The sequence below is a fragment of the Chlorocebus sabaeus genome, chromosome 1 (assembly GCF_047675955.1).
Source record: "Chlorocebus sabaeus isolate Y175 chromosome 1, mChlSab1.0.hap1, whole genome shotgun sequence".
Classification (NCBI taxonomy): domain Eukaryota; kingdom Metazoa; phylum Chordata; class Mammalia; order Primates; family Cercopithecidae; genus Chlorocebus; species Chlorocebus sabaeus.
The window spans coordinates 127,957,679-127,971,973 of record NC_132904.1 but is presented as its reverse complement, the minus strand read 5'-3'; the positions used below and the strand labels follow the sequence as shown (position 1 = coordinate 127,971,973).

Here is a 14,295-nt window from a genome sequence, read left to right as displayed (position 1 = left end):
GGCAGTCAGAGCCACTTTTACATTTCCAGCTTGTTATGTACACATTGATCCTCTAGGGGGTGCTGTCCATGCCACTCACCAGGAGGATTCTGTGAGCAAGTCAGGCTGATTGATCCCACTGGCCATTTTGACACCATTCCTCCACCATGGGGAGGAAGCTTTCCCATCACAACCAAACTGTGAATGAGATTTCAGCTCTGCAGTTGGGAGAGACTTAACTGGAAGTAGGTTCCTGCTTGACAGCTCTGAAATGTCTTTAGCTAAAAACAGCACAGGGGGCCAGCAGCACTTTGCAGGCTTTGCAGCTCCTGGGAGGACACACTTTCCTTCTCTGTGCAGGTACACATCCCCTCCATCCCGCACTGCTCCCAGGCCTCAGTTTCTTACAAAAGCTGTGGGCTTTTCATTGGCCAATGCCCCTGTTGGATGGGTAGCCTTCCATAGGTATAGCATTTCCTCTTCCTTTGTTGGATAACACACACAATAGCGTGCAGTTGAGTCATTCTAGCGTGTGGCCAAAAGACTTCTTACCTAACTCTTGAGAAAACTGCCTGTTTTCACCACACAGTTTCCTTTAATCTGCCTTGGAAGTCTGCTCATCTCACTGAAAATGGGAGATGGGCTAGAGCTGGCCTTCCCCCAGGACAGACACAATATGCCTTGGGAGACCTGCCTGGCAGACCCAACGGGCTGTGATCAGGACCTCAGAGGCAGGGATGCTGCAGCTGAGCTGGGTGCCAGGAGGAAAGACAGCCCTGTCTCATGCCAGCACACTGGAAATAAATGGATACATGTGCAGCAAAGGGAAAACTGACTAAACTAAATGGAAAGAGGAGAAAAGGAAAGGCCATCGGAAGAACTGAAAGACAGAAACAAAGCTGCCTGAGCCAGGGGCCTCTGAAGACCATCCCTGGCCCTGCCGGCCCACTGTCTCCTCCTGGGTAAATAGTGGCAGGGAGGGCTGTCTCTATTGTGACCACAGATGCTGCACAGAGGAGAGCGCACTCATCCTTTTACTCGCCATTGACCACTTTTGCTTTACTTTCCTCCAAGGTTTTGCTTTCCCTTAAATATTTTTTTTTCTATTTTTCTCCAATAAAGAATTGGAATAATAGGGCGCTGCTGATGACTTTTCACTAAGACCTAGACAACTGAAGATTTGCAAACTGATCCCATAGCTCAACAGGTTTTTGGTTTGGTTTGGTTCAATAATTAATTTTTATGCCTCAGTTTACTTCTTAGTACAATAAGAAGGTCAAAGAGGGAATGGATAAGTGAAAGAGAATTTCTAAGTAAGGTTACCATATTTATCAGAAAAACACACTTCATTCTGCTTGATTCTTCTTTCTTGAAAGAAGGGGAAAGCCAGCTTATTTCTTGTTTTTCTTTGTGAGTTTGTTTTTCCTCTTTGTGTCTTAGTTCTTTCATTTGTAAAATGGGCTAGATGAATATCATACACCTCACTAGAAGCTGCCAGAATGTGTCCTTACATTTTTTTCTTTTTTTAAAAAAACAAAACAATGCTTTTCATTTGGGAGGATTATGATAAGACACAGTGAATCTTACAACTGACTGACATGGTTCTAACCAAAATTCAATTTTCGATCTAGAGACTAGAAAGCGCTTTTGGTGTCTGACCGACCTCATAAGGAAAGAAAGCCAAGGCCGGCCGAAGATGTGCACACAGTGTGGGCAGCCGTTCACTCGCTCCTGGCCTGCGGTTTCTCATGCTGCTCCCTTCTCAGAATGCCCTCTTCATTGTTTTTCCTTCTCAGCTTCCCGGCCTCCCTCACTCCTGGCTCTTACTCCACCCCACATACACCTCAGGACTCTCTTGCATCCCTATATCACCACCTCTTTTTAAATGAAAATGTTCTGAACACAGGCAGCTCTTGCCCATTTTCCATTGTTCGTCCCCCTTAAAATGGCTCTTTGATAACAGCAATTGCCATGGTGCCTGACTGTACTGAGCTACTGATCCCTGCACTGATATGCCATTTGATAACACCTCAAAATGATCATCTTCAGTGACTCACAACAAATATCCCCACGACGGCCGTGACAATAGGAAGGAAGGGAATAGTCCCTTCTCTTTTCTCCTACAGTAAAAGAACAACTTGGGCACAAAGGGAGGGCTAAATTGGGTCATGGACTCTTATACAACGCTACTGATAGTGTCTGGAACAGGAGGGGAGACCTGCTAGCTGCAGCTAACTTATTAGCCACTCCCAGGGCCCCGTGAGCCTTCCTAACTCCTTCACGCAAGCCTGAGAATGTGGTAAAAATAGCTTCAGGCAGAACACATTATGTTCTTGGCCTATAAAAAATTCACAGGCCTTACAATGCTCCTCGTGGCCTTTCCTTTGCGATTTTGCTTCCCTAAAAACAGTTACCTTTCAGATCTGTTGGTTGGCCAGTGATAATTCTGCATGATGACATTAAAAATGTAGCTGAAATCCATTAATGTTAAGAAAAGACTTCTTTGCACATTTGCCCCCATAGAGAGGAGAAGTTCAGAAGAGGATTTTATAGAGTTCGTTTGCAACCCTCTGGAATCAGGACCCTGGAAAAGTTTCTTCTGGAGAGGGGGGTGGGGGTAGGATAGGAAAGAAGGAAGCTTTACCTTTTGTCATCCTTGTACCACTGGAATTCTGCTGAGGGGACTGCTGAGGCTTCACACTGCAGTGTCCCCTTTTGTCCCACGGGGACACCCGTACCCTTGGCTTCTGAAATGTATGGTGGATCTGCAGAAAGAAGATGTCTCACAGCCTTTTTTTTGTTTTGTTTTGTTTTTTGAGATGGAGTCTTGCACTTGTAGCCCAGGCTGGAATGCAAGTGGCATGATCTTGGCTCACTGCAGTTTCCGTCTCCTGGGTTCAAGCGATTCTCCTTCATCAGCTTCCCAAGTAGTTGGGATTACAGGTGCACGGCACCATGCCCGGCTAATTTTTGTATTTTTAGTAGAGACGGGGTTTCACGGTATTGGCTAGGCTGGTCTCCAACTCCTGACTTCAGGTGATCTGCTTGCCTCGGCCTCCAAAAGTGCTGGGATTACAGGGCACTGCACCTGACCTACAGCATTTTAAAATGCATTTTAAAATGAAGAAGGCTGCTTCCTTTGTTGATTTTGTTTCTCATTCTCTGTCCTGGCTCTGCTTACTTAGACAGTAAAATTGCTACACAAATTGTACCAGAGAATAAAAATATTTTTGATGCTGCTCTAAGAAAAAGCTGGGTCTTCCTTTCATGTGTTGCTTCTGTTCTCCTCTGTACAGAGTTGAAATGACCATGTACTCAAGCATTTTTTCTGTTTAAACTTTTTAACTTTCATAGGATGACACCAGCCCGTCAACCCTACGCTCCAAGGGTTGACAGTCAGCTCCTTTAATCAGCCTTCTAGAATTTCTGCACGCCAGGTTCTTGCCAAAAGTATATAACCTCGAACTATTCAATTCCCATCAAAAGCTCAGTTGCAAGAAATAATATTCAAGGAGAATTGCCTGAAGGATATACAGACGAGTCATTCTTGGTATTCTAAAACAGATCCCTGAATCAAGTCAGAGCAGGTGACCACACTAGGCCTATGTATGCACTTGGTCTGCATTCATCTGAAGTTTTTCCCAAACTACCCTTCACATTCTAACAGTTTATATTACAGGACATTATGAAAAACAGCCACAATAAACTGGCTATTCTATTTAATGCAGAAATATTGTACATGATGTTGCTGACTCTCTCTCAAAGTGCTCTATTTGTGGAGATCCTGAAGAGAATTTTCTCTAGGGTCTCAATACCAGGGAAAGCAGTGTTTCTCCCAAGCAACTAATTTGCTTTTATCTTATGGACAACATAAATTTTAAAGCAGGTGATGTTTCTCTCTTTGCTTTAGCAAGGCTAAGCCAAATTCTGCACCTGCACCGAGCGATCTTGTGGTAATATTTCATGTGCTGAGGTTTTCTTAGCTTTCACTCACTTTCCTAAGCATATTTTTTCTTTGCTTCTGTTTCTTTATGTTTTAAGTTCATCTTTATAAACTGTAAATCCTCTTAAGTCCCTTTGTAAAAACTTGTGATATGATTTTTAAAATGACAGCATTTTTATACCTATTGCCTTGCTTCTTAAACTGCTTCATATTGACTGGGTTCACATTGTAACACAAACCTAAATCTTAAAGATTGGATATTCTCCTAGCTACAGTATCCTTCTTTTAACTCCACCCCACCCAAGTTTTGAAGGGAAAAGTCATCTCATTTCCTGATTTACTTATTGAGTTCTATTTCTTCATAAGTCTTCCTGGAATGTGCACAGCAGAGAAAACTTCCAGAATGTTGCAGGGAGCTAAGTCAAGGTACATAATGAGGAACCCAGAGGAAAAAGAGTGAAAGGAGGTAGGAAATTCAAGTAGGATTGATGTTAGAGAGAATCTGGAAGGCTGAGAAAGGAAATGAGGGGTCCACACAGGGCATTTCAAACTTCTTGGATTCTGTATCTTTGTTAGTAACAAGCAAATTTATTGTTACATCCTCTAAGATCTATATCATAGCTATTTGTATGTATACCATGCACATCTACAAGTGTAAAATAATGAGATACAATAGACGAACCATAAATGGAAGTTCTAAACTTCCTTCATACACTCTAGCACATGGTTTCTTGTCCCATTATGGAGATGTCTGGTCTAGACAGTGAGAGGCTCCAGCACAACTGCATTGGGTGAGTAAATTATGGGAAAATTTTGGATTTGAAGACTTCTTTAAAAAATTATAAGTTGAATGCCATTTAATGATCTCCCAGCCATGCAAGTCAAGTTTGGCATTATATTCAGTTACTTTCAGCTACTTTTTCTTTTAATGTGACACCGTGACACCTTGAGGTGTCAAAAACTAGAGTCAGAAATGGTTGCTTCTGAAAACAGAATACGGAAAGTGGTGCTGCATTCTTCCCTCCCTAAGTCAGTAGCTGGCTGTGCCAATGGGCTCTGGGTGGTTCCTGTGACAACAGACCAGCCTCATGCACGTGCAGGGTGGGTGGTGGCGAGAACACTTACAGTTCACCGTGACCTTTACTCTCCGTACCACGGGCGCGGCCACGTCATTGGAGGCACTGCACTCGTAGTCCCCTGACTGCTCCCGGGTGATGCCCTGAATTTCCAAGTATTCGTCTTCACTCACAAAGCCAACCGCTGTGGAAAAACCAGTAACGTGTGGTGAAACACAAGGAAAAAAAGACCAAATATATTAACTTAGAAAACAAAGTATAAAATGGTTATGTCTGCAGATAATTTGCCACTTGTAAGTTCAGATTTTGAGGAATTTTGAGGATTATCCCTCCTCTGTCTCTTCGACACCTCTGCACCACCAACTTTTCCTTGGCTCCCCAGTGGAACAGCTGAAATGTTTGTGTCCCTAAGTGAACTAAGAACAGTGCCTGGAGAATTACTGGTCCCGATAAGTGATTAATAATTTTGACATTTACATTGCCTGTATCTTACCAAGCAGTCGTGCTCTGGGATCTAAGTTAGGCACCTTAACTCTTTCTGATCTCAAGGTATCACTTAGACTGAGCCTTGAATATAAAGTTTATGACTACATCCTTGAGCATAAATTAATTAAAAATGCCACACCAGCAGCTACACACACACACACACCACACACACACACACCACACACACACACACACACACGCGTACCACAAAGGCAGCAGAAACACTAACATATTTAACTTTCTGTTTTTTGACTCAGACAATTAGTTGGATAGGCAGAAATCAATGTGCTCAACTTTGATCTGCTAGAGCTCCTAGGTACAAGATCCTAAAGACAGATCAGCAGTGGGACTCCGCGCTTGATGCCTAACTGTAAGCATGTCAGAAATTCATCAGGTGACACGGCTGCAAATCCACTCAGTCCCCTCATCATCGCAGGACTCATTGTCTTTAGTGGAAAATTATGAGTAATAATAACAACCCTTCACACACCAGACTCTGTGCCTGATGTCTGGCCATGAGCACTCAGTTATTGGAAGACCAAGATATTTAAGGCTAGAGGAGATTTCAAAGTTCTCTCCCAGAGGCATCCAAGCCTTAGCTTCTTTGTCAAAAGACAATGAAAAACAAAAGTTAGAGCTTACATCCCAAGTTATCCTCCCTTATCTCTTAAATGAGGGTAATCAGAATGACAGCATCCTAAACCCAGATACCTTTAAAAGGAAAAGAGGTGCTAGTAATTAATGATTATTACCAGACAACAGGCATAAGTTAAGACTGTCCCTAGCAATTGAGAAGTATTTTCCCAAACGTAATATACATACAATCCTAATACCTCACAGAGTTACAGGGCTATTTAGACTAACACACGAACATGCCTATATATGTACACACTCACACACAGACACATACGAAAGCACTCTGAAACTCTCGTGTGCTGCCCACCTGTTGATTTAGCTGTTAATCCTATAACCTGGCTGGAGGTACAGCTTCAGGGGGTGTGGAACTGTATTAACATGAGTGGCCCAAGAAAGGGAACAAAGGAACATTTCTCTCCAGGTCATAAAATCCTTCTGTAATGCCACGTTTTTGCTGGCCCAGAGCACAAAAACAGTAGCTGTAAAAAACCAATACAACAAGGGATGATGTGTGTGGTATGTAAGGGATGATTGTATGTTTTCCATGACAGTGTGGAAGTCACTGTTTTGTCAAGATAACCACAATAACAGTAACAACAGCAACAACAGCAAGACCATGGTCTTGTGAAGAAGGGCCACTGCCTTGTTCCATTCGATCAGCACTCTTTGGCCGTGATAAGTCTGTGCCACTGCCCAGCAGTAGGCCCACCTGGGGCCGCACTTCATACATCTTCATGCCATATGCAAACTACACTATGTATGCACAGAAGGTTTCTTGCCTCTGATACATAGAGAAGAGGAAAAGAACAGCCTATGTCCATTACAACAAACAAGAAAGAGATATTAAATTCATAAGACAAAGAAGGAACCTGTTCATGAGTAGAAAACATGGCCAAAAAGACCAGGATATGAAGACGACAAACAACATTAACCCAAATAGACTCATAGTTGCTACCAGTAAGACACTTCTAATGGTCTCAGTAGCCTTTATTAATATTGTTTGATAAGCATCTTTAGGGGAAAGGTACTAACCTTGATTTGAGGATGGGTAGAAGAATTGAGAAAATCTGTAATTCCTCTTGTGTTGTCCTTGTTTATTTGCTACCAACCATGGGCTTACATTTGTCAGAGCTTTCCCTGCCAGAATGCTATAATTACTGTGCCAAGCATCTCGGAGATCAGTGTCACACTTAATATTCCCATTAATTTTAAATGGTAGTCCTTGGTACATATGTGTGGCAATTGGTGTCATATTTTAATTAGGCTTGCCCTACACCATCTGAAATTAATAATAGCTCGAATTACCAGTGTAATTTATAAATTAACAGTGCCGCAGCATTAGGAAATAAATTAGCTCTGGACAGCTGTTTCTGGATTGAGCTGCAGGGTCGAAGCAGGGACTGGTAGGACCTCAGGTCTCCTGGGAAGCTGTGTATTACATCACCAAAGCAGGGAAACAAACAAAAAGACACAGTTCTCTGGATCTCTTGTGCTCTCCAGCTAAAGTTCATGCATCTGTTTCACTTCCATAATTCAAATGTGCTCTTTTGTGGCCACAGCTAGATTTGCAGGGGCCAACCTGTCATATGGACACGCACATGGAAAGGCCTGCTTGGGGCATGACAGACTTGGACTGAAATGCAGGTACACAAATATTAAGGCAGTCAAAATCGAGAACTCATCAGTTTTCTGTGGGGACATGGGTGCCACATTAATTTATGTGTAGTTTTGTATATTTATGTCAGGTGATCTTGTGTAGGAAAGGACATCGGATGGCTCAAGTTTTGGGGATGGCATATGGTCTCTACTGATCCAAATTTCTAATTCCAGAGGAAGGAGATTTTTCCTCAAGTCATCCTGCAAGAACAGTGAGGCTTAATCCTACCTTCCTTCCTATGTTCCCTGGACCAAATGTGCAGTCACAGAGAAACTGCAATGACTTCATTGCTCACCAGTTATTACATGTACACTTTTTGATTAAGTTGGGTAAAGCATGTAAAAAGTGACTTGTTCATAGTAATATGCTTAATAAATGTAAGCTTTCATTGTCATTATGCTCACTTCTCTCCTCACCCTTTTTCTCTACTAGAGGCATATATGGCAAAACCAGAGAGAAAGTTGGTCAGTTTATACATAACAAAATACATTTTGAACCACCCGAAATCAGGTTCTTAAAGGAGATGCCTCAAACAAACAAACCCCCCAAAACACTAAACTGAAATCTGAGTTTCTAGAGTTAATAAGTCAAGGAAAATTCTTGTTTAAAAGCATTTGTGCTGTGGCTATGAAGTGATCAGTGCTTTATCACTAGTGTGAGGAACTTACAAAGCATATTGGGTAAAAAGAAATCAAGTAAGCATAGTTTTTAAAGTACTAAAGGATATTCTTGGTTAAGAGACATCAGTGGGGAAGAGGCAAACCACTTGATAAAACCCTGTGAAAAGAAACTCTTCATGGTCAACAGCTTCTCATTATAAGTCTGCTTTTTCTTTCAGTAAAGAAAATGCATCCTCGGGTGGAAATCACACACTCTTCTTCCTGAAATATCCCCTTCATCATGGCCCACTTCTTCAGACACTAGAAATGGCTCCTTATTTTTCTGTCACATCAAACACAAACTCTACTGCCTTATTATCAAAGCCCTCCATAAAGTAGCCCTGATCTATTCACTCAAGTTTATCTTGCATGAGTGCTATGAAGAAGGCAACTGATCATCATCCTAAGAGGCAAAAGTTTGGGATCAGAAAAAGCCAATTTGCTACCCTCTAGTTTCACGATGGGGTAGGTCCCCTAACTCCCCTGTACCCCAACGTCTTCATCAGCACAATCAGAATAATGTTACCTACTTCTAGGGTTGCTGTGAAAGACAACATGTGGAGTGCAGTGGGGACCCTGAGAGGCCCAGGAGAAGCCCTCTGTAGAACTTAGTCTAAACAACTGGTATACCACACCACCACTGCCACTGCCGCAGTTCTCCTGCCAGGCCATGCTAGTTCTCATCCGTGACCAACATGATGATTTGTTCTTCACAGATTTTTTTTTTTTGTCACCTAGAAAGCTGTGCCCTCTTGGTCTATCTAAACAAATACCACCTTTCTTTCAAAGGTTAACTCTTCCTTGCAAATACCCTATTATGGGTTCAATTACGTCCTCCCAAAAAAGATATGCTGAGATCCTACCATCAGTACCTCAGAGTGTGACTATATTTGGAAATAGGTCTTTACGAAGGTAATTAAGTTAAAATGAGGTATTACCGTAGGCCCTAATCTAATATGACTGGTGTCCTTATAAAAAGGGATTCAGGCAGACACGCACAGAGAAAGGGTAGTGTGAAGACACACAGGGTGAAGATGACCATGTGATTGGAGTGATGCTTCTATGAGCCAAGGAATGCCAGGAATTGCCAGTGCATACCAGAAGCCAGGAGAGGTGAGGGAGGGTTTTCCCCTGTCACTGTCAGAGAGAGCATGGACCAACCAATCACTTGATTTTGACTTCTAGCCTCCAGCACTGCAGAGTTTTCTTGTTCTAAACCACCCAGTTTTTTGTGCCTTGTCACAGTAGCCATGGGACACTAATACATTCCCTTTTGTCTCCTAACTCTTGGTGCCTCTGGCTGTTCTGCACTATTGTTGCGCATTCCGTTCATCTAGTCTTTAAAATCATAAGATAATTAAAGAGCTTAAAGGGACATTAATGGTTATATAATTCCATAGTTGCTCTGCTAGTACATAGTCTGTCTGCAGTAGATTTCACTAGAGTAGTTGCTTAAAATATAGAATTTTAGGTCCCACTCATACCCACTAAACCAGAATCTCCTGGGATGAGATGTTTTCATACTCTTCCTAGGAAATTCTCATGCATAGGCCAGTTTGGGAACTAGTCATTTCACTCAAGCCTCGTATTTTTCTTGTGGGAAACCGAAGCTTAGAGGAGTCTGTGGGCACATAGCTGGTCAGTGACAGAGCACACCAGGTCTCCCGATGTCCAATCCACTGCTCCCGCAACTGTAATAAAGTTTCTGAGTAGCTGTCTGGTGCTGCACACAGGGGCTTATTTTTCCAATGCGATTGAAGGCCTTTGACAGCAGGAACCAGGTCTTGGATATCTCTGGCTCTCAAGGCAGCTAGGAAACCAGTTTACACAATTTTAAAATTTGTCAACTTCTTATTGACTAACTTCTGGCTGACAGACCCAGAACAACAGGTTGAATTCAATGAAAAAAAGTCAGAGACCCCTTGTTGCTCACCTACCCCTCCTGTGGCTTCATTCCCAAAACAACACCATTTACAGTCATTGTTCTTTCCTGACTTTAGGAATTGTATTTCCTGACTTTAGGAAATATCATCACTATTAGTTTTCTAATATAAAAGATTTTCTTTAAATATGTGATTTTAAAAAGATTTATCGAGTGTTTAGTATAATTTATATTTAGTTTTGGGGCCAATAATTTCTTCAGGAGAAGGCATCCTTAATTTAGAAGTGTAGATCAATGAAGAAGTATGATTTATCTAACAGGAATTTGTTTTACAGCCAATTTTTTAGAAATACAGTTATTTCATTAAGTGGAATATGACAACCAAAACAGGGAAATGAAGCAAGCTGGATATGTGATCACACCTGCCCCCAAACCCCCACAGGGCTTTGGTGTTGTCCAAAGTGCTGACCTCAGCATTTGCAACTAATCGAAGGACGGAGACTGTCTTGTGTGCAAAACATCCCTTTGGAAAAGAAAATCTCACATTTGTGACTTCATAGATTGAGCATTAAAAATCTTTATAACTGAAAATAATAATACCCACAGTGATCATTTTTATCATACCCAAGAATAAGCTTGTCAAGAGTACAGCTGTAGCTAGTGGAGAGGACACAGCTGCCTCCTTGCTTAATATTTTCATGGCATATATACCAGCTGAGACAAAATCATTGGACATCAGAAATTGAAAAAGATACAGAACATAGAATCCCAGAATTGGAGAGTTGGAAGGAATCATTTTAAAATTTAGCCCCTATCCCATGACTAGCAGTGACATTCCAGTCCTGCACCAGCTCTGCAGCCACTGCTCTCTCCACCATCTCAGGTTGCATCAGGTGTTCCTGTTAAACCCAAGCTGGCCTCAAGGACAGCTGTGTTCCCCTAGTCCCATTATGATGGCTGGTGAGCATTCAAGGTTTTCTGTTTTGATTGCCTGAAGGCATGGTTTTGCGCAGATGCTGGGACATAAGACAGACAGAGGTGAGACTCCTCTTCCTCAATACCAACATGCGCAAGCCTCAGGAACTGATTTTGAGGTCTGATGAAGACAGTGGGCTTGACCAGAAAGGAAAGAAGCTCTTTTCATGAAAGACTTTAGAGGTTTGACTGTGTCCCTACCCAAATCTCATCTTGAATTGTAGTTACCATAATCCCCACATGTCATGGGAGGGACCAGGTGGAAATAACTGAATCATGGGGGTGGTTTCCCCCATCCCGTTCTCATGATAGTGAGTCAGTTCTCACAAGATCTGATGGTTTTATAAGGAGCTTCCCACCTCGTGGGACACTCATTCTTCTTCCTGCTGCCATGTGAAGAAGGCAGTGTTGGTTTCCCCTTCTGCCCTGATTGTAAGTTTCCTGAGGCCTCCCCAGCCCTGAGGAACTGTGAGTCAATTAAATCTCTTTTCTTTATAAATTATCCAGTCTTGGGTATGTCCTTACAGCAGTGTGAGAACAGAGGTGTATGGTGCCACTGTGAGTTCTGGTGTCAAGGCCTGCTGATGAATTGGGGAAAGCCTCTTTCACACCAGGTCCCCTGAGGACTCAGTGCAGTCCTGGGAGCTGGAGTGCACAGACCAAAATGGCTTAAAACCAGCCCCATTCCAATTGGCAGCAGAGGTCATGTGAGGGACTGACAAAGGGGATGGCACAAGAAGACTTGTATTTAAGCATGTAACAGGGACTCCAAGAAATACCAGAGCCAGTTCTGAGGTCAAGTGAGGGTCCCAGGCAGGCAGATGGGTGCTGAGAGGCACAGTAATATGGAATTAATGCAATCCTGTGCTGCTAAGCTAGACAAGACTGGGGACATGTGAGCTACCCACATAACCCACACAGCAATATCCGCTGCAACAGGGTGAAACTATCCGTGTTTAAAAGTGTTTCCACAATGTGACATTCATGCCGAATGATCTACACAGGATAGCTTCTGCGGGCCTGATACTAGGCTGGAGCAGTGGTCGAAGAGTTGGTAGCAGCTGTAAGCACCACTGCCCATGGCTGCACTGTCGGGCAGTGATGAGCTCTAGCACTTCTGCACTCGAGCCCTATAGACTGTACTAGCTGACAGTTCAGTTCTCTGCACCTCAGATTCCTCTTCCGTAAAATGGGTGACATAAGGTTACCTTACAGTATTATTGTGAGCATTAAATGACTAAATATGGGTAAAGTACTTAGCATATAGGAAGCTCTCAGGAAATGGTAACTATCATGACCTTTATTTTTAGTGAAACCCTAATTAGGCTTTAGCACATTTTAATACACATGATCCTTGATACCAGAACATCTCAACTCAGAAATGAAATAATAATCAGACCTCTTCTTTGCCAGGAGGAACTTAATAATAATAATTCTTACAAAGGATTCACCACAGATCCTTTAACTAGAAAACTCTACTCTCTTCACTTAAAACAGGATGTGATTGATAAGAAATATAATTTCTCATGATTGTTTCTTTTCAAAAAGCAGGTATAGCTGCATAGCCCAGGTAAGAACTGTTGAGAGCTTAAAAAATGTCTCTGGTTTGAGAACTAAAAATAAAAGGATATAAATATATTTTATATCTATCCCTCTATATATGTAATATACATACATATATATTACACATAGTTCCTTGACATTTCCTTTGGATGCAGGTAGCATGGCTGGCAGAAAAGAGAATCTGATTATCTTGCCAAAAATGGGCAAATTTAAAAGATGTGTTTCATAGGAAAAGTTCTGAAGGGCTCAAACCTACTTTTGCCTGTTGTAATGCTGCAGTACAGGCCTCACACAGTTGATATCAAACATAGAGCCCATCTCTGGGAAATGGGATAGCTGAATTGTTCTAAATAGGTGGCTCCTATCATATAAGAGAAAGCATTCTTAAACAGGCCCACGCTGGCTGCTTGTGAGCTGTGCGTAAGTCGTAGAGCAGGCATATGGTAACATCCCCGTGACATTGCCTCTTTGTCAGCTCAGATTCCTATTTACTTCACCTGAACTTCTTTTATGCCCGAGAAACTTGTCTCCTCAGGATACCCTTTCTGTTGGATACACAGAAACTGCTTCTTCCTGAGCTCCTCCACCTTGCCATACCTTCTTTTGCACCATGTCCCATTCCCCAAACAACTTCCATGTTCACTATACCCTTTGCATAAGCTAGAAATGCAGATGAATAGTATTTTTTGTTTTGTTTTGTTTTGATTTTTTGAGATGGAGTCTCGCTTGGTTGGCCAGGCTGGAGTGCAGTGGCCGGATCTCAGCTCACTGCAAGCTCCGCCTCCCGGATTCATGGCATTCTCCTGCCTCAGCCTCCCAAGTAGCTGGGACTACAGGCGCCTGCCACCATGCCCCAATAATTTTTTTGTATTTTCAGTAGAGACGGGGTTTCACCGTGTTAGCCAGGATGGTCTCCATCTCCTGACCTCCTGATCCATCCTTCTTGGCCTCCCAAAGCGCTGGGATTACAGGCGTGAGCCACTGCGCCCGGCCGTGAATAGTTTTTAAATTAATTTATTAACCAGATTCTATCATAAAGTAATAAATATAGATTCAATAAAAATATTATACAAACTGGTGCCAAGTATAAATTGCATGTGTGTGTGTGTGTACACACATATAAGTGTGTATTTATATCAACAAAACATTTATCATAGATCCTGGCACATATTAAGACCTCATTTGATAGTTGGAACTGAATATATGTATATGGTTGAATATGTAAGGCTACACATATATCAACTGTACCATTTTATAGATATGTAGAACAGAAAAAAATTTCCTTAATTTTTTTGATAGGGAAATCTTCTGGGAATAATAATTAGCTTCATATTAAAGAGAAGCTGCAACTTAACGTCTAATTATAAGACAGCAAACCCTTTGTACTCTGCAGAGCCAGGCCCTGTGCATTTCTGAGACCGATCCCTTCCCGTAACAAC

The 14,295-nt window shown here is 42.2% G+C and overlaps 1 protein-coding gene across 8 annotated transcripts in view; it reads right to left on the bottom strand.

The window, feature by feature from the left end:
* The window catches only part of NTM (neurotrimin), a 1,227,126-nt gene that overhangs the window by 16,987 nt on the left and 1,195,844 nt on the right, over positions 1 to 14,295 (bottom strand). For all 8 annotated transcript variants that reach the window (XM_073022378.1, XM_008021538.3, XM_008021540.3 and 5 more), the window contains 2 exons: positions 5,048 to 5,182; positions 2,624 to 2,744 (listed from right to left, as the gene is read on the bottom strand). In XM_073022378.1, coding sequence (XP_072878479.1) covers positions 2,624 to 2,744; positions 5,048 to 5,182 — 256 coding nt within the window. The remainder of the gene's footprint in view (positions 1 to 2,623; positions 2,745 to 5,047; positions 5,183 to 14,295) is intronic.